The sequence below is a fragment of the Falco naumanni genome, chromosome 3 (assembly GCF_017639655.2).
Source record: "Falco naumanni isolate bFalNau1 chromosome 3, bFalNau1.pat, whole genome shotgun sequence".
NCBI lineage: Eukaryota > Metazoa > Chordata > Aves > Falconiformes > Falconidae > Falco > Falco naumanni.
The window spans coordinates 109,452,765-109,472,887 of NC_054056.1; the positions used below are offsets into that span (position 1 = coordinate 109,452,765).

At 50.3% G+C, this 20,123-nt stretch overlaps 1 protein-coding gene across 4 annotated transcripts in view; it reads right to left on the minus strand.

The window, feature by feature from the left end:
* Positions 1-428: 428 nt before the first annotated feature.
* The window catches only part of RHPN1 (rhophilin Rho GTPase binding protein 1), a 31,051-nt gene continuing 11,356 nt past the window's right edge, over positions 429-20,123 (minus strand). For 2 of the 4 annotated variants that reach the window (XM_040587928.1, XM_040587927.1), the window contains exons 3-15: positions 16,904-17,032; positions 13,405-13,498; positions 12,954-13,031; positions 11,812-11,936; positions 11,338-11,504; positions 10,591-10,778; positions 10,266-10,422; positions 8,062-8,181; positions 5,655-5,849; positions 5,286-5,362; positions 4,088-4,234; positions 2,642-2,800; positions 429-2,485 (exon numbers count right to left, since the gene is read on the minus strand). In XM_040587928.1, the coding sequence (XP_040443862.1) occupies positions 2,291-2,485; positions 2,642-2,800; positions 4,088-4,234; positions 5,286-5,362; positions 5,655-5,849; positions 8,062-8,181; positions 10,266-10,422; positions 10,591-10,778; positions 11,338-11,504; positions 11,812-11,936; positions 12,954-13,031; positions 13,405-13,498; positions 16,904-17,032 (1,831 nt within the window). In that variant the 3' untranslated portion in view covers positions 429-2,290. The remainder of the gene's footprint in view (positions 2,486-2,641; positions 2,801-4,087; positions 4,235-5,285; positions 5,363-5,654; positions 5,850-8,061; positions 8,182-10,265; positions 10,423-10,590; positions 10,779-11,337; positions 11,505-11,811; positions 11,937-12,953; positions 13,032-13,404; positions 13,499-16,903; positions 17,033-20,123) is intronic. The other 2 variants (XM_040587929.1, XM_040587930.1) reach the window with 2 other exon arrangements.

Below are 20,123 nucleotides of genomic sequence, written 5' to 3' on the forward strand. Positions count from 1 at the left end.
CAAAGGGTTTGGAAACTCTTTTAGAAATCCAAAACCAGCAGATAAAAACATGCTGTCTGAAGCCAAGATGACTTTCTTGAATGATTTCCTTCTTTTTTCCCCACAGGATCCAGCCTGAGCCTTGCTCCTCACCTCCCACATTACTTCCGTGAAATAACTCCTGCGACAAAGCCACCAACTCCTGTTACACCACACTGGAGATGGGGACAATTGGCTCACCAAGGGTTTAATCTGGATGCTTAGGAGCTTGGTTTGCCTTGTGTCAGGCTGAACTAAAGCCAAATGATCTCCCCCAACCTCAACAGCTCCGGGTTTATGTAAAAATGACCCAAAACTGACCCATTCTGGAGCTCAACCAGGGCTTGTTTCCCACCACAGCTGGTGCACCCAGTCCATCTGTAATCTGAAACAGAGATGCTACGCTAGAGTGTTTTCGCATCAGTGCTTTTTAATCCATAAAAGGTGAGTCCATGTACAAATTAAAAAAAAGAAACAAAACAAAACAACAAACCAAACCACCGGTGTTAGGGAAATTATCCGACTTGCACAGAACACAACCCCTCCCTCCGCCAGTGCCAACAGAGGAGTTGGGCGACGCAGGTGGAAATGCGACACGCAGGCTCACCGCTTGTGCGGGCTTCTAAATAAATACATCTCCAGCTCGGAGACGTCCATGTTGGCAACACGTTTAGGACCGGGGGAAGATGCTGCTGGGATGCTTTAATGGCAAGGTGGCCTTTTCTGTGAACCTACCCCCTTTTCCTTAGCACTCCCGCGCCAAGCAGCTGGCAAGATTACGTAGAAAATCTGACTGCACCAGATGGCCTCGGGGTGGCAGCCAGATCTGTAATCCGGTTTGGTGATGTCTCTGTCTATGGAGAGGCCTCTCAGTCAATACTGCAGAGCTAGAAGCTCTCCTTTAGTTCTCCTTAAATAAAACTAGGGCCAAAAGACTGGCATGTGGGCATTGAACCACCTAGAAGTACTCACAGTACAACCCTGGGGGGATGCTTTTGTGATGATATCCCGCTGCCAGTACATGTTTGCTTCTTTAAACTACTGCTACAAATTTGTCACGACTTAAAAAGTATAAAAATACAATTGCATCTCTGAAGGGTATTTTATACCTACCAAGATCATCCAAGCACTGAAGACCAGACAGCTCTTTAGCCTTCAGAAAAATAATGCACAAGGAAGAAATGGGATTGAGAAAATTTTGCCAATATATCTAAGTGTGTATTTGGAGTCTCCCAGCATTTCCAGTACAATTACCAAGATGCATGTATCCATCAGCCCAGCTCGGGTATGAATGCTGACAGCATAGTGTTAGGGTATTAGCAACGTGTGCAAGATCCAATACTAGCACAAATTTAGTAGTTTAATAATCTGGAGGAGCTATCTTCCTGGAATTTTAATCTCATACCAAGAAAGAAACAAGGCTCTTAGCTATTAATCTACTCACATATTTAGGGCAATCCACCTCTACTGATTAAAAACAGCGAGACAACAAATGCACATTAGAGTCTTTCCCTTTTCTTCCAAAGAAGCAGGCTGTGCAGCTGGGCTGTATTTGCTGGGACAACCTGGGCATTCATTAAAAAAAAAGAAAAAGCACTAAAAAAATGGTCAAACCCATTCTAACTTCAACCCCTTTCACTGGGACACCCCTAATTGGTACCACGGCAGAGATGCACAGCCCGGTGCTGTCTGGGCTGGGCTAGACCCCATGATGGGATCACCATAGGTCGTCGATGCCGATGCTATCCTCTCTCCCAAAAAAAAGGGGCATTGAAGGTAGAGCTGCTGAATGATTTGGCTCTGCCAGCAGCTCTTGGTGAGCAGTAGCAGTGGTGCCGCCTTCTACCTTGCAGAGAAAGCCTAGGAGATGCTAAAGAGGGTTACAGCTTTTGCTTTAATGGCTGGGGTTTGGTTTGGCTGCTCCTCGACCTGAGCAGAAGACACAAACCAGTCCCTGCTTTACATCGAAGCACAGCTCCCCCTAGACCCCTTAAGAGCAGAAAGAAAAACAACAAACCCTTAAGAATAAATCAGTGTTTCCCCATATTGTTTAGCTGAGGATCGTTTAACGCAGGAGCTGGGAGATGGAGGAGTCCGGTGCTGTGCATCACTTGCCTCTTCGGAGAGGATCCGACCAGCGGCATGTCCCCGGGGCAGGGGGGTCCCTGCAGCACTGACACCAGTGCAGCCTGGACAGGCCACTGGTGCTTGCGAAGGTTCACGGACAGCGAGCCCCAGAGCTCGCGGGACACAACCTAGCCCAGAGGCCAATTCAGTACATGGCCTCATTGTCTCCCACCGCAGTGAAGGGGACACCATAGGTGCTCTTCTTGCTCCGCTTGCTCTTCTTGCTCCAGACCAGCAGTGTGCTAGCACCCTTGCTGTTCATCAGGCTCTTTCGGCTGTTCTCCTTGTTGCTCTTCAACATCCCGCTGCCCGAGGACATTGCTGCTGCCTTCTTGTCTGCCTGTATGGGAAGGGGAGCGGAGAGGGGTGTGAAGCCTGGGCAGCACCTGGGCTGCAAGTGTGATGCCCAGCTTCAGCCCTGCACCTCCAGCCTGGGAGCAAGACACTTGGGAACCTCTTCTGCAGTTTCCCACCTGAGGCTTGGGATGTGACTTACGGCTTTTGGTCCCTCCGAACCCTGCAGGGTTATCACACCAATCTCCACTCCCTCCTCCCCAGTGCTCTTCAGCAACTGCACCACCTCAGCGTGCTTGGACCACCTGCAGTCCTTGCCATTCACCAAGATGATGTAGTCTCCCTCCTTCAGCCCTGCTTCCTGTAGGGGAAGAGATAAGATGCACATGTGTGAGCTCATGGATACCACTGCACAGGGTCTGCTCGCTGTCCCCCCCCACTCCTTAGGTACCATTCCTTCAGAGATATGGGCCACAGGGAGGGGTGGGGTTCACCCTCCACCTACAGCACAAGACAGTTGATGCCCTCATCATCCTAAAGATTTTACATCTGCTTTGCAGTGTGCACACAAAAGTAGGATGCTTTAAAGACTAAGCATCTCTTTTGCAGCTGCTGGAGATGGCCATGCTGGACATCCAGCATGTTATAAAATCCCAGCCCCGTGACTTGTTGCAGCCTTGCAAGAAGTGCATCTAGCTCTGACTCTTTAATAAAGGTTAAATGCTACAGGTCTCCAGAAAAGAAAAAAAAAATTAAAATATTGCCTGCTAGCCTTGATCCTAGAGAAAACAGAGCAAGATCAGCAAGGTTCTTTGTATATCCTTCGCCCATATCAACGCATCAACAAGACTCTTGACATGCTTAAAGGAAAGCACGTGCCAGCTCAGGGCTGTGGGCACAGCATCAGAGATAGGAGAAACTCGGCCAGCACATGCAGGTTTAAAACCTTGTCCACACAGAGACACCTGCATTTCTGTGGCTGTCTGGAGTCCAATCCCACCCCAGCTGAGTGCAGTGAAGCCCAGGGGACACAACTGTGATCTAGATATGAACCATAAACAGTCTTGGAGAAGATTTTAGTCTCCCAAAAAGGGATTTGATTCTGCTGCTAAGGAGCATGTTGTTACAGAGATGCTGGGCTTTGGATGGTAGGGTTGATGCTGAATAGTGCTGAAGGAGGGGGATCACTTGCAGGCATCCCACCAGGATGCTCCAGCAAGCTTCTGCTGGAAAAGAGTTGCCTCTGATACATCAGAAAGCTCACACAGTGAGTTTTCACTGAGATAACTTGTGTTTCAGACTTTCCATCTTGTTCCATCCACTGTCACGCCCCAAAAATGGGGGAGAAGGGAGCTGGGTGCTTGCCAAAAAGAGGCTGCTAGCGTTTAAAAACTAAGCTAACCTCCATTTTTTTTTCTTAGCTGTCTCCTAAAACAAACAAACAAAAAAGCACCTCAATTCTTTTGTGACACCCACCCACAAAGCCCTGGGCTGAGGTCTGGCAGGGATAAGTCTCCACCTGAGGATACCAATGCAATTACCAACTGAGCGTTAAGACCTAAAACCACCTGGGTACCCCTCTCAAGGCAACCCCTGACACCTCACTTCCAGCATCCCCATGGGGACAGCAAGAGCCTGGGGTACTCACGGCTGCGCAGCCCCCCGGGATGACACCAGCAATGAGGACGGGGGAGTCTCCTCGCAGTGTGAACCCAAAACCATTCTCTCCTCTCATCAGGTGGACTCGCCGCACTGGGTACCACTTGTTTTTGGCCGAGAAGACCGAAAGGGGCCCCTGGGGTAAGGCAGAAACACAGAAAGCACCTTTCTGTGCAAGAACAACTCCCTGGGGATGTGCAACCTTGCAAATGCCTGCTGATAGGGAGGAGGCACAGCAAGAAAGCCCGTCTTGCATTTCTTTAGGGATGTGATTTTGAGCCTGCTCTGTGATTTACCCTGCCTGCATACCCAAAAATGCAATTTATGCACCATAAAGCTAGCAGTACTTAAAAGCCCATGTCAGATGTTGACTTTTATGAGATGCAGCAGCAGTCTTGTGCAGGTTGGGAAGGACCTCGGGAGGTCTCTGGTCCAACTCTCTGCCCAGAGCTTAGGTCTGGACATCCTCCTGGCACTGCCCCACTCCTATAATGCAGGAGCAGGTGGTCTCGGCACAGTCAGTGAGCCGGCATCAGTTTAGACACTATAATCCTGGAGCAAACAAAACAGAAAGCCCTGGTGGGCAAGAGCTGGCTCCTTAATTCCCCACTTCAGGGGGAAAAACCCTATCACCCAAGGAGGGGCGATGGGGGTTCAGGTTTTTCCCTGCTGCCGCAGAGATACCCTATTTCTCCCTGGAGTGCTATGCAGCCCTTGGGGTGCCTGGGGGACAGGGACAGCACAGCCAGGTCTCACAGCAGCCCCAAAGTTCAGCCCTTCTCCCTGGGACCCTGTCAGCCTAAAGACGGTAGGGATAAAGATTCTTTGGGATTTTCCTTGTGCCTCCCAGCTGGCATCATCCTGCCCCCAAAAAGCTTCCTCTAAAAGGTCCCTTCGGTCCTTGCCCACCCAAAACACCTGTGCCCACTCCCTCGTGCACTGGAGGAGATTTGCAACCCATTTAGGTCTTGCACTGACAGATCTGCACCCTCCCAGCCCCCCTCCTGCACAGGTCCCTGCCTGCAAGGAGACAACTCATCCTCCTTGGAAAGCCGCCTGCAAGTGCAGCGGCTGCACCAGGAGAGGGAGAGGAGGCTGTGGGGAGGAAGGAAATCAGGCAAGCAGAGCATGCAGGGGAGGAGATGTCTGCTCCCTTGGGGCAACCTCCATCCCGTAGCTGTACGTACCAGCCTGTGGAAGATGTCAGTCACCTTCACCTGGGAGAAGCTGGGGGATTTTATCTCTGGTTTCTGGTGCGTTTTGGCTAGTGGTAGGGAGACAAAAGCACATGCACAGGGGTCAGGTAGTTGCAGCAGCTGCTGCATCTATATCGTGCTCCCTGATGAGGGGTGGTATGACCCACAAGAGCCAGGACCTGCTCAGGTAGCTGCCAGACATGCAAACCAGAGCCCTTACTCCCACCTGTGACACTCCACCACTCTGTGCAGGTAGCTCTGGTCCACAGCGACATGCCATGAACTCCCTGTGGAGTTTGCCTACCCCATGCAACCTGCCACAAATCCCCTTCCCAGCTGCACCCCCAAAAAACCACTTACGGTGAACATCCGGAGCATCTCCAGTTTCAAAGAAGTCCTCTTCGTGGTCAATTTCTGAGTATTTGCTCAGTGAGCGTTTGTGGGCAAAGGAGAGGACCTCCTGGAGAATATCCATCTTCCGCAGGATCTTGCACAAGCCGTGAATCCTCATGGCTTCCTCGTGCTTCATGATGGCTTTCTTCAGATGAGCCTTGCCTGCAAGGGAGCAGAAAGATCGCAGCCCAAGTGGAGCGGAGCAGCCCCGCCGCCGTTCCCTCTCCTCTCGCTCGGCTGCCCACGGATGACAGCAGCCCCTGCGGCTGTATCACCCGATGTGACTCAGGGACAGCCCAGTCACATTCGCAGCCTGCCAGGCGTTCAACACTCGCTAAATGGAGTAGGTCCCAGTCGTCAGCTCGAGCCCTCGAAGTAGGGCTGGGAAGGGACCTTGAAGGGTGACCTACTTCACTCCCCCGGCGCCAGTGGCAGAGCTGGCAGATGTTCCCAAAAAGCGCCAGCGAGGGAGCTGCCACCACGTTGCACTGCCCCCGAAGTCCCTCCTAATGCTTAACCTCAATCTCCTCCACAAATTAACTTCTCTCCATTGCTTTGCATCCCCCGGGGGGACACACAGAGAGGACAATCGAGCCCTGTCCTCCTAGTGACAGCCTTTTAGCTTCAGAAAGATGCAACACGTCTCCCTCTTTTCTGGGCTACGCAAAGCCTTCTCCTTGCCCCGCAGGTCCTGCTTTCCATCTTCAGCATCCCTTCTTGCTTTGCTCCTCTCAACTTGCCTTCAACGTGTTTCCACCCTCGTGAAAACGGAGCAGATGAAAAATGGCCAGAAGAGACGAAATCACGATGACCCACGGATATCAATGCGAACATCTCCTTTGCGAGAGACTGCAACCAAGATACCCGTATCCAATGCTAAACTACCGAAAAAGCTCGCTCTATATATGTACGTGTCTCATAGAAACACGTGTGCCTGTAGCATTTCCAATTTTAGGACACACGGTGGCAACCTAACCCAGGGAGATGATCGGGATTCGCTCCAGACTTGGGAGGACCACAGCCAGCGGCCTGAAGGCCCTCCACTTTGCCCTGTGAGAAGTTGCAATCCAGGAAAGATTTTGAGGCTGGATGGAAAACAGAGAGGAAGAGACTCCTCCACAAAAACCGTATCAAATGCATCAACTATATTTTATCAAAGCACTCACTGTCAGCAGGAAAAAAAACCAAACAACTAGATTTTAACGACTGTCAACGACTCCTGCTATTTCCAAGCGATTATGGGGAACACAGATTGGGCATGGAAATTGTGCAAGCTTATGTCTCCTCTGTTGAAGGTGGTGGAATATATTATGTCTGATAAAACGATGCTGTAAGACAAATAAGGAGACAAGGGAAGGGGGAAAAAAACACCCTTCCAGGGGGATAATTTTATTGCTGCAAGCTTCTTCCCTTCCTGTAAGCCAAAACCACAGCTTCAGCTGGCATTTGCATGTTCATTTATCACCAGCAGACGCTGAACGGATCCCACTCCCCAAGAAGAGCAGGCAGAGCTCTGGGCTGATGCAAATTGTGAAACCAGATGACTGCAGCTGAGTGTGTCAGGGTGGTGTTACTGGTTCCGGGGCTTATTTAAGGAGTCTCCTCATGCACATCCTCCACCTCCTGTCACCAGCAGTGAAACCTGACCGAGCAGCCAGGACTTTGCTGGGGCCAGTGATACTACAAACTCATTCCTGGTGGGACCTGTCTCCTTTCACATGTGTGCAATGAGGGGAAAGAGCATCAGGAGGAAGCTCGTGGGGGAGGCAAATGGGAGACAACACCCCAAAATCAGGGCGCTGAGTCTGCTCTCACTTGGGGAGAGGCTGCCAAAACATGATTTCAGCTGAATAAGCAATGCTTTGTTTTTCCCCTGAAGCTGAAAATCCACATGGGAGGAAGTTCTCATTTCCCAAGCATTTTGATACAGCTAAAAATGCCACCCCCTGGCATCTGCTGTGTCTTCTTGTTATCAAGCCAAGTCAGGGACAAGCCCAAGCCAAAGAGCTTTCAGGATCTCTGCGTCCCTACGGATTTCTCCATGCTGCATTGGGTGATGCTACCTGGCTCAGGAAGCCTCATCGCCTGAGGTTTTACTGTCAAACTTGGCTGGACAGGTTGGTGCAAGCTGCGAGTTGGTCCTCAACACGCTAATAGGGAACTGTGATGTTTTCCTGCCTTCCTAAGAGAGGCTCTTTTCAAAGAAAGCCCCCCAAAAAGGTGTCTTTGCATGGTAGAGAACCTCCCCCAGCAGCTCATCATACATCTTCATGGAGACCATGCCTACAAGGCTAGGGTTACAATGGGGCTCGCTGCCTACGCATTGAGGTTTCATTCCAAGAACTGGGGGCTTTGCCCCCACTGATGTGCTTACCCAGCTTCCTCCTCTCCTCGGGGTCCTGCAGCAGGACACGGAGTGATGGCCCCTCTGGCATGGTGACGTGGAACTGGATAAAAGCCTTCTCCTGCTCTGGCAGTTCAGCATCAGATGCCACTGTGTAAAACAAACGGGTGGGGATGGGCTTTGAGAGAAGACAGGGCGCTGCTTGGCCACCCAGACCCCCATGGCAGTGGGGACAAGGGGACCAGGAAGCCACATCCACATTCCCATGGCCCCAGTAACTTTAGCAGCAGCTTCCTCTCACCCAACCACACCCTGCCACAACCAAGACCTCACTGATGGGGAAAGGGATGAGTGATCGCATTCAAGGCTGCACCAGGCTTTGAAACTAAGTGCAGGATTTGTTCTGTGCACAAGCAGAGGTATCCAGTTCTTGCTTCCTTCCCTCTGTTGCTCCGGTCTGGAAGCAGCATTGGAAATAAAGAGCTCTGGGGTTTCCCCACCTGGAGGGTAGTGACACAGAGCCAAGTCAGACAACTAAAGCACAAGAGCAGAGCAGATTAAAGCGTAATTTGGGAGATGAGCCCTCCTTGCTGTGCCTGGGACCCTTGCATGGGCAGGGAGCTTGCAGTACAATCAAGTGGGTCCTTCAACAGAGAAACCAAGATGGATACAGCTTGCACAGGTGCTCCAAGCACCATGCTGGGCTCTGTACATGTGCTTTTTACACCTTTATTTCCAGCCAAAGTTGTTCCTAATCCCCTTTCGCTCACAGGAAGCTCAGGGTTGCTTGGTAGCCTCCTTCTCTGGGTGCAGAATGCAGTAAGAAGCAACCCAGAGGGTTCCAGGGAGCTCTGTGCATTGTTGGTCCAAATGGAAGATCCCAAAGCCTGGTAAGCACCCTGGCATCAGCATCCAGTGGACTGGGAACCTGGCAGCTCCAGGGCTGGCTCTCCCCATGCCAGCCCTGTCTGTGCCAGCATCCCTAAGGGATTAAACTGCAGCATAAGGAATTTATTGCCCGGTTACAAGAGCAAAAGATTTGTTATTCTGAACAAGGTGGTCAGGGAGAGGCAGCGAGCAGGCATGTGGGTTCTCAACAGTATGCTCTGGATGGAGCAAAAAAAAAACCTAAAAAAAAAAAAAACACCTGAACACCTAAATCAGGCATCTCTTGAAGATTTGTTTCCTTCAGCACCTAAGGTTACCAGGACAAACAGCCTCAAAACATTAGGGGAAAAGTTTGTCCTGTCCCCTGTAACCGCATTCAAACACAGCTGCATCCCCATCCTCTGCTGTTTTCTTTAAGCTGCTCCAGCCCCATGACACCCTACTCTCTCCTGTCACAGCCCCAGAAGCTCTCCTTGCTCAATCCTGCTTCTGCAACGCCCACACAGCACAAGCCTGGCAGCAAGATTTAGGGCAGGCTCCGGAGTCGGGGGAGGATGCTGGGACAGTCTGGCAGCCATCACCGTCGGTGGCACAGCACTGCTTTCAGCAGCCATCCCCCAGAAAGGCTCCCAGCCTGTCCTCAGCCACCCCACCAAGCGACGGGTCAGCACCGCAGGACACAGCACGCATTGGCTGCCTGCCCCCAGATCCTCTGCCTGACCCGAAATTGCTTGCATGGGTGCCAGTGATGGCACAGATCGAGATCACAGGTCACATCCCACATCCACACTCCAGCTGGCTCCACAGATCCACGTCAGCCAGGCTCTGGCACAGCCACGTGTACCCTGCTGCAAGCACCCCACCACCCTGGGATTCCCAGAGCAGCCAGCCACAAGGCTGGCAATTAAATTTGAGGGGGTTTGGGGGTTTTTGCTTTTGTTTTTTTTTTTTAAGCCCCCAGCTGGCCCACCTGCATTGGAGGATGCCTGGCTGAGGACATCAGCGCATGCATGGCCAGCAGGTAGCTGACCTTCTGTTTACCCTCCCAGTCTCAAAAGGGGACAGCAGATGACATCCCTACAGCACCTTTTTGCTAACCTTCTTAGAAGGACTTTGCTACCACTGTGCAAACCAGAAATATGGGGGAAATATGCCCTGTGCATGAATCACTGAGTCAATAAGCAAGATCAACAGCTCAGAGAGTCCCCAAAACTTTAGGGTTCATATCCATCTACGCTATGGAAGCCTCCCTTCCCCTTTTTTTGCAATCCCTCCCAAACACCAGGCTACCATGTGCAGCCAGCACTTATCTGAGCAAGCAGCTGCCTCGGAGGCACTACACTCACCAGGACAGTCACAAAGAGCAATGGCAGCGAAGTAGTGAGAGAGGGCTTTGAAATGCTCTGACTTGACGTGGACCATGGTGGTCCAAGAGAAAGGAACATAATCCTTCACATGGGCTTGGGTCATCGTCTGGTGCACCAGCGAGTAGACATCTTCCACCTGTGTGGCATCAAGAGACAAACTTCTAAGCCATGGGTTGAGATGTAGGACACCCATCAGGAGACAGTGATGGCAGGCTGTCCTTTCCTGGGCAGTTTGGCTGACCACAGAAGGAGCCTCTCCAGTGGTAACAGCCCCACAAAGTCTTCTCCTCCCCAAGGTGCTCACCCTTGCTGCCTCCTGGGCGAGCTGCAGCCGGGCAAGGAAGTCATGTTGGGCACGCAGCAAGGTCATCTTCTCAAAGACACACTCCTGGACCTGGGCAACCATCAGTCGCACCAGCATGTTCAAGGAGGCAGCACTCATATCCAGGCTGGGAGCGTTGGAGAAGTTTTCCTTCAAGTAGTTAAAGGCACCTGCACACGGGAGAAGCTCCTGGTAGCCACTGGGCTTGTAAGCACGAGGGTCAGACTTTTGGACCACCAGTGGTGCAAGAGGAAAAGAGCTGGCAACACAGCTTGCACATCAAACATCTCACCGTACCTGGTGGGTACACAGGTCAGGGGTCCCTCCCTTGCTATCTGAACCATCCTTGTGCCCACAGCTTTCTTCTCCAAAGCCCTTGGATGACTGCAGTGCCAGGGTCCCTTTTTTCCTCAGCTGCTCACAGGGTCTCTCCTCAGATGAGATGCTCACAGCATCTCTCCTCTCCCCAGCTAGGACACCCCTACTGCTGTGTACCAACAGAGAGCCCTCTGGGTGTCTGTTGAGTCATCCCAGCTCCTCTTCATAACCTACAGGAGCAGCACAGTGCCAACTTGCACTTAGTTTGGGGGCCCCTTGGAGATGACCTGTATTCATCCCTCTTTGCACAACTGCTCCCTCGCCTTCTTGCACTGGTGTGGACTATTCCCACCCCAGGGAAATGCTGCCTGCATGCCCCCGGGAAGCTGGAGAAGGGGGGAACCCACGTACCGGCCGCCTTCTGAAAGGCATCGATGGCCTGGTTGAGCCCCGGCAGGGATGCACGGTCCTGCCGCGCTCCGATCTGGGTGTGCAAGGCTCCGATGTTGAAGAGCACGCTGCCCTTCTCAAAGGCCAGTGCCCGCTGGTGGGATGGGACCCCCGTCAAGGAGTCATACCTGGGGAAGGGAAGAGTCAAGAGCTGCCCATGCCCGGTCCTCACCCACAGATGCAGGAGGATCCTGAAGGGTTTTCAGCGCTCCTCATGGGCTTGCGGCTACTGTCTCCGTCATGACTCAACCCCATGGGGTAAGTGCTTTCCCCTGACTCCCTTAATTAACCCACCCAGGGCAACAGCAAACCCAACTCCTCTTGTCTACCAGCCCCAACTTTGCTGCAGAGGGAGTGAACCCACTCGTGGAGGCTTGGTCCCAACTCCCTCCCAACTCATGATGCCCCAGGTGGGACAGGGAAAGCTGCACCAACCAGTGGAAGAAGACACCCAGGCTTTTGGTGGGAGGGAAGAAACGGCTATCAAGGAAGTACAGCTGGTTGTAATACTCCATCAAGAGCTCGAGCCCAGCTTCATTGCGGCTCGGGGTGCGCATCGCCTGCAGGGATGGGAGAGGAGACATGGGTAGGAAGAGGGGGAAAACAGAAGGGGAAATGACAGATTTATGGAGCTGCACATGCTGGGCAACCCAGGGGAGAGAAATCCACCTGAGTTATTAGATCAATAGGATCGGATCAGTAGTAGATGAGATGCTGTGCAGCAGTGGGAGGCAGCCCCCTGGCATCAGTTCAGCCACAGAAAAGGTTGGGGAGGCACCAATTTGGTGCTGGGGCACCCAAATCCAGAGCCAGCAGCTTGGTAACCATGCTGGAGGCAATGCTCATCTAAACCAAGCTGGAATATTTATTTTGTTTTATGTTTTTTTTTTTAAGAAAAACTCATGCAAAGTCTGATGAAAGAAACGCTAGGGAAGAAATAAGATTTTTTGCTCTTAATAAAAAAGTTCTTGAGCTTCTGACCTGGCACAGTGAGGAGGGTCAGAGCTCTCCTAACGCCTAATTTTAACCACGAGCCTTTTCCCATCTTCTGGCTTTGCAGGGCTCCTTTCCCACAGCCTGAAAAGCAGGATCAGGCCCTTCACAAGGGCTTGAGGAAGCTTCTTTCTTTCCGCTCTCCTGGATCAAAGCTTCGCAGCAAGGCAAAACATGAAGTTACTAATGAGAGCTGTTTTGTAGGAGAGGAGAAAATTCACCTTTACTGGATTGCTTTATATTTCCTCTTCTCCAAGTGCTAGCTGGAGCGAGAGCAGTTATTTAGCTTTGCTGGGGGTGAACTAATATTCATAAACTGGCAATAGATAACAACTTTTATTGCTGTTATTGTTCAGTTCTAGGTCAGCAGGGACAAGCACAGGGAAAGAGAACAATTACTGAATTGTCTGTAATATTTTGCAACCTATGAACCAAATTCCTAGTGTGGGAATCCCGCATCCTGAGACACAAGCATAAGGGTGCAGTTTGGAGACAGGATGAGGGAACCCCCAAAGCAAGACGCGGCACCTCCAATGAGTGTTTCTGGACAAGCCAAAGCCAGACTTTGCAATCAAGAGACATACCTGCCGCAGCTCCATGAACTCTTTGATTTCTTTTTCAAACAAGATGCCCTCCTCTCCATAGTGTTCGCTGATGAAATCCTGGATGCAGAAACAAGAAAAGAAAAACCTGAGTAACGCTTCAAGACAGATTTTCACGATTTAAAGGGTGATTTTAAGTGACTCTGTTCAAGCAACTTGCCAGCTCTCACCACAAGGAAAAGTGCACCAGGGAAAACCATCTCCCCATTGCCCAGCTCTTGCTCTCCAGCATCTCCAGACCCTCATCTCTTGCTTTCCCCATGTTTTAAGTCCAGCTCCTCCCCATAAATTTATTTTTTGCAGTTCTTCCAAAACAGAAGGTGTTTCGCAGTTGCTGCAGCACCCAACCACACCCACCGGCTGAAAATCTCCCACAGTGCCTGGTCCCTTCCCTCCATTGATCACACCAAGTGTGCAAATCCCCAATGCTCACCTTCAGTGGTGCCAGCAAATCCAGCTCCTTTGTCTCCTTCAAGCCCAAAGGGATCATGGGGACGCTGATGGACTCACTGGAAGAAGACAGCAACCTATTTGGTGGTTGGTTTAAAAGCCTTGGAAAGACCCTGTGTGTCAGGGACTAAAATGAAGCAGCTTTTTACCCTGGGCTTGTGCTGCCCCTATTGAAGGGTAAAACTAGAACAGGACCGAAGCACACACAGCAGAAGGATGCTCTTTCCAATGTGATGTTGGGAATGGCAGTGCAAAAGAAAAGGTGCAAAGAAAATAACCTGAAACCATCACCCTTATTCCATGGGCTTCTGTTTTTCTCTCCATAACAAATTCAGTAGTAACAAAATAAGCTCCAGCAACGAAATTACTTTAATTACCCTTGCGAACTGGGCGTGATATGTGCACAGGTCATGGATTCACCCACTTCCTATGTGCTAATCTGGGCTTTGGTGCTGACAAGGACTTCCTTGGGCTGCAGCGCTGCACCTGATATTGAAATTCTCTACCTCTATGAAAAGCAGTCATCTAATAATAGCTCCTATCGCAGAACCCGTTTGATATTGTAACAAGCTCATGATGACTCTGGGAACGCCCAGCTGGGAGTGGTTTGTTTTTCAACATTAAAACCAGGGCAGTTGTGCAGCACTGAGGAAGAAGTGCTGCAGGATGACAGCCAGGAAAGACCACCTTTTGGGGGATTTAGCAGGCAATTTAATTATCTGCTGCCAAGAAGTAAAGAAACTGTCTGTATAAGCAGTAGAGCCTGGAGCATGCAGAAAATTACAGCCCTGCAAAGAACCCCAAAGCTGGACCCATCATCCAGCTCCTGTATACAGAGATGGGGAACACAAACCGGCCGTGGTACCTGCAGGTCACATCAGCTCTGCAAACGCTTTCCCTGATACCCAGCTATCCCTCGGGGAAGTCCCCAGCCCTGGCACAGAGCCATGTGATCATGTCCTTGGACACTTGGCCTCCCAGGGGACTGGTTTAAAGAGACAAGAAAGTTTGGCAGTGAGCGAGATGGAAGGCTGATCAGGCAGGACCAAGCCTTCACCAACCCAGGTTTGCAAAACAGCCACCGCTTGTTACCCTCCAGAAACCGCTGATAGCGCACCACTCATTACTCCAAGGATGCAAAGAGGCAAAGAAAGTTGCAGGAACCTGGGGAGCAGGGCAGAGAGGTTGCACCCACATTTTCATCTGTTCATACTGAATAAACAGCTTCAAGAGCTATAATTGGTGCAGAAAAGCCATTACTGCTCGTTCCCTAACAAGATTTCCGCTTGAATCCAACGCCTAGAGCAAACAAAGGGGCTTTTGTGTGGCCTGGGCAGGGTTTTGGGGTTTCTGCTGCTGCTGTTTTCTTTTTTAAACCAGGGCAAAAAGTGGCAGGTTGGAAAAGCCGAGCCACCCTGACAGGGAAAAACTTGGGGAGGATGCACACAACACAGGAAATGTTGCATGCATCCCTACTTCTAGCACAGAAGGACCAACACCCAGGATTACATTCAGAGACTGTAACAGGCCCTCTGAGTGCAGCAAACACCCAAGGGTGGTGGAGATATGGGCTCCCTTAGCTTTCTCCCCATAGGGGATGCCACAAACCTATACCCACATCATCTTGCTCTGACATTTAATATTGAAGCAACCCACAGGATGGAGTCACTGATGCTCTCCTGGTCTTCGCATATCTGTGCGCCCCCAACAGCACAGCAATCCTCCCTCAAGGAGAACCATGTGCTAGGAAGAGCATGTGGATGGACATAGAACCACAGAATCTAGTCTGACCCCCCACCATAGGCAGGGACATCTCCCACCAGACCAGGTTGCTCGAAGCCTGGTCCAGCCTGGCCTTGAATGTTTTCAGGGATTGGGCTTCTACAACTTCTCTGGGCAACCTGGCCCAGTGTCTCACAGCCCTCATTGTAACAGATTTCTTCCTCACATCCAGTCTGGATCTACCATCTTTTACTTGAAAACCATCACCCCTTGTTCTATCACTACAGGCCCTGCTGAAGAGTCTGTCCCCATCTTTCTTATAAGTCCCTTTAAGTATTGAAAGGCTGCAAGAAGGTATCCCCTGAGCCTTCTCTTCTCCAGCCTGAACAATCCCCAACTCTTTCAGCATTTCTTCACAGGAGAGGTGTTCCAGCCCTTCCATGGCCGCCTCTGGCCCCACTCCAACAGGTCACTGTCTGTCTTGTGTTGAGGACCCCAAAGTTCAAGGACAGGACATGCTCCAATGCAGTGCTCCACGGGGGAACACTCCCAGAGTGAAGCAGAAGGGCAGAATCTCCTCCCTCGCCCTGCTGGCCACGCTGCTCAGGATGCAGCCCAGGACACAACTGGCTTTCTGGGCTGTAAGTTCACATTGCCAGCTCGTGTCCAGCTTCTCCTCCACCAGTACCAAGTCCTTCTCCACAGGGCTGCTCTCAATCCCTTCATCCCTCAGCCTGTATTGATACCAGGGGTTGCCCTGACCCAAGCACAGGGCTTTGCACTTGGCCTTGCTGAATCTCATGAGGTTCACATGGGCCCACTTCTCCAGCTTTTCAGGTCCCTCTGGATAGCATCCCGTCCCTCAGGCATGGCAACCGCACCACTCTGCTTGGTGTCATCCACCCATCCATCTCAGGAAGGCAAGGAGAGGCATTGGCTCCCACGTTGCTGCAGCATCCCCGGTATGTTCTGCCTCAGGGATTTCTGCTTTTCTCACCCAGCAAAATGGCATGGCTGAGCCAGTCTGGCATACTGGTTTGCTGCTGGTGAGCGTGCTAGGATTATTGCACCAGTGAGTCAAGATCAAGATGACTGGGTAAGCATTTCAAAGCAACACAGCATTTCAATTAACAAAAGGTCTAACCTCAGAAAGAGAGAAAAATAACCCAATACCCTCGATGCGAAAATAATTCAGGGAGTAGCCTGCTCTGAGAACAGCCAGAGCAGAAGGTTGGGCACCTGAGCAGCCACACTTTCAATTTCTTCCACGAAATACCTTATTTTACCTCCTGGAAAAAACTCATGCTCCGGCGGGATGCTCAGGAAAGGGGGGTGATGCAAGTGAAGATGATTCCTGCTATTCCTCCTGCTTTGGGACACCAGTGTCCAAAGGGTGTACCCATTCATTCCCAAATATCTAAGTATCTGCTAGGAAAAGCTGTTGAGTTAGCTCTCCTTGCAGCTCTATAAATGAAACACCGATGTTCCCAGAATGAAAAACTTTTTCCAGCAAGCCTAGCCCATGCCCAAGTCCTCTCCTATTCTCCAGCCACCACCTTGTGGTCCCTGCCAGAGGCCAAACCCTCTGCAGAGCAGGAAGGCAAAACAACGGGTGCAAGTTGAAAGGCTGCCTTGCTCTCAGAAAGAGCAAAAAAGTAGTAATAACAACAACAACAGTACTAATAATCAAATCCCAACCGAGCAAGCTGCTCTTCCAACACCACAAGCAGCTGCCTGCCTGGCTTGGCTGCCTGGTGTACCTGTCATTCTGGTACACATCCATGCTGCTGTTCAGCTCCTCCAGCTCCTCCTTCAGCAGCTGCAGGTTGGAGTTCACGTAGCTCAGCTCCAGGGCAACAGTCTCTTTGACCTTGTTGTTACTGGTGGCCCTGCAAGACAAAACCATGGGGATCAAACCTCTCCCATTTCATCAATGCCTTTATTTATCACCACTTGATTGCACCAATAGAGATTAAGTTATCCAGCAGCACAATACCATGTGCATCTATCCAAATCTTCCCACAGAACCATGCTTCTTGCTCTGCACTTGATCATAGAATGGTTTGGGTTGGAAAGGAGTTTGAAGGTCATCTAGTCCAAAACTTCTGCCATGGGCAGGGACATCTCCCACTAGACCAGGTTGCTCAGAGCCCCACCCAACCTGACCTTGAACATTTCCAGGGATGGGGCACCTACCACCTCTCTGGGCAACCAGGTCCAGTGTCTCACAGCCCTCATTGTAACAGATTTCTCCCTTATATCTAGTCTGAATCTACCCTCTTTTAGTTTAAAGCCATTAGCCCTTGTCCTACCACTAAAGGCCCTGCTAAAAGGCCTGTCCCTGTCTTTCTTGTAAGTGCCCTTTAGGTACTGGAAGGCTGCAAGGTCTCTCTGGAGCCTTCTCTTCTCCAGCCTGAACCACCCCATCTCTCTCAGACTTTTAGGATCGGGGAATTCAGAGCATCCAGATCACTGTGCTGTGGAGGTCAAGGCCAGGCAAATCTCATTACAGTGCTGCACCCTGCTCAGATGAGCCTGTTATTTCTGCCCCAGAGCAGCCTTCCCCTTGCCCATCCATGCACCCACCCTCCAGTGCAGCTTCAGATTTGGCTATGAGCACTCAAGGTCCTCACCCACATCAAATAAAAGTGGTTTATAGTTGGGTCTGAGGAAGAAAAAAAAAAAACACCAACTTATTTTGGGTGCAAACAACCCCTCTGCAAGAGAGGTTTCTGGTGCTCACCCATTGGTAGAGCTGGACCCTTCCCTGCTCATGCATGTCAGGAGATGTAAACATCAAGGATTGATTTCAGCTGCCTGCTGGAGCAAGACAAGCTCCCAGGCTGATTATACCCCTCTTATCTGCTCTGAAGGAAAGTAGGGAGAGATAACCCAGAGCTGAAAGGGGCTTTGGCTGCTCATGCTAAATCACATCAGGCTCCAGGAAAAACACCACATGCACAAGGTCTGCTTGGCCAGGGCACCACTTTCCCCCAGCTTTTGCAGAGGATGTTGCCTTGGACTTTTTTTTTTTTTTTTTGTGGATAGCATCCCATCAGGGCTTTGCCCTGACCTGGCTCAAGGTAGTAGAAGGAGCTATGCCGTTTTCTTTTTAAGATGCTGGTCCTTCAGCATCAACTCTCCTGAGTACCCTTTGCTGGGATTTCCCAAGACCAATGCTTTTTTTTATTTATTTATTCTAAACAACAAAAGCAAAACCACAGCAGGTCCCAAGATCTCTGCGGCTGCTTCCAATGAAACATCCTTCAGCACTTTTGCTATTCTGCATAAGGTATCAGCACAGTAATCACCTTCTTTCCACATAAACCAATGTTTAGTTGCTATTCTAGTCCTCCACACATCACAACACCTCCAAGACATGGGTGCATCACTACTGTTGCTACAATTTTCCTTCAACATGAACTAAAGAATTTCCCTGTCTTGCCCCTAGCTGGCAACAGTATTTTTTTAATTTATTACTGAAAGCTGATTTGTGCTGATTTGCAACCCAGCAACACCAAGGCAGCACTTGCACATACACATGATATGTTTCTGACCAGTGTTTTCACCCCTGCTCTGCAGTAGAAAGGACATAGCACTTAGTCAAGCCCAGTTTTGCTCTGCAGGATTTTGCATGCACATGCAAGTGTTTCCAGGACTTGCCACTGGCTGTAAAGCCCAAAGTCACATTGGGGCACTCAGTTTGCACTGTACAAGAGCCACACGCAGCAATTAAGAGCACAGTACCTCTCAGAGAGGTAATTTAGGGAATCACTCAATTGTTTCTGTGAGCAAACCTGCAGTGAGGCTTTCACGGCCCGTGCCCTGAGCAAGGAGCAAGAGCTGAGCCTACGTGTCTCCATCAGCCTCCTCGGTGAAGTTATCAGCTGTTTGCTTAGTTAACACCAAAGAGATTTCTGATCTATTTTTTTTGCTTTCTTTTAAAGAAACTGGTTAGTTGGCAACACCTTTATCTCCCAGATTGCTTTGCTCAGCACCAGTATTTGAACAAGAAAGGAAAAGGTTTCCGCTGCCTCTACCCATTTATTTATCCAGCAAACAAACCCTCTTAACTGAGCAAACACCACATGCGTTTTTTCCAACACACCATTCACGTGACAACCTCTCCAGGAAAGGAGACTGATACGCTGAACAGAACAGTTTGGGAGATTATTTTTTTAAAGCATTCAGAGTTGGGTTTGGGTTTTTTTTTTTTGGGGGGGGGGGGGGGTTGGTTTGTTGTTTTTTTTTTCCAGAGGCAAAGAAACCAACAAGTTCAGCTGCAAACACTACTCCAGGCTGGACAACCCGCAGCTTTTATCCCCCTGTTTGCATTTAGCACTAGCCTAGAGAGACATAAAGGAAGTTTCTCCTTGCAACTCAAGTCTTTAATTTTTAAGCAATAACCTTTAGACTTACAACATACCATCCCCCCCAACCTTTAATCTCATGCACAAGCTTGATTCCTGCCTCCCCCCCAGATTTCCTGTTTCATAAGCTCTGAGAACCATAGCGCCCAGAAACCCACATTATTACTTTACCCAGCTGCAAAGTGGACTTGTGGGAGGGAGGAAAATTGGCTGCTACGAAAGGACATTCAAACTGCTCATCCAACAACAACAAGAAAAAAAAGCCCCATCAGTGCATTTCCCTGGCCGAGTAATTAAGATGTGTTTTGCATCACATTTTTGCTCACTCCCCTGCACGTGGCTCTGATTCCCGCTGTTCACACTAAAACTGCAGCCGGGCACATTTCTGCTGAGCCAGCACATTTTCTCCTAATTTTTTATAATAAAAGGGAGTCACGTGGAGCAGCAGACATTGGGATTTCATGACTTTTTTTAAATTAGATGAGGCACGGCAGCCTGGTTGAAGCAGTAGAGTATGGGAGTTGTAACATTGCCTCCCCTAGGAAGCCACACTGTCCTCACCCACCAGCAAAATACCATTTCTTCCTATAGTTTGGTGGAGCAACTATTA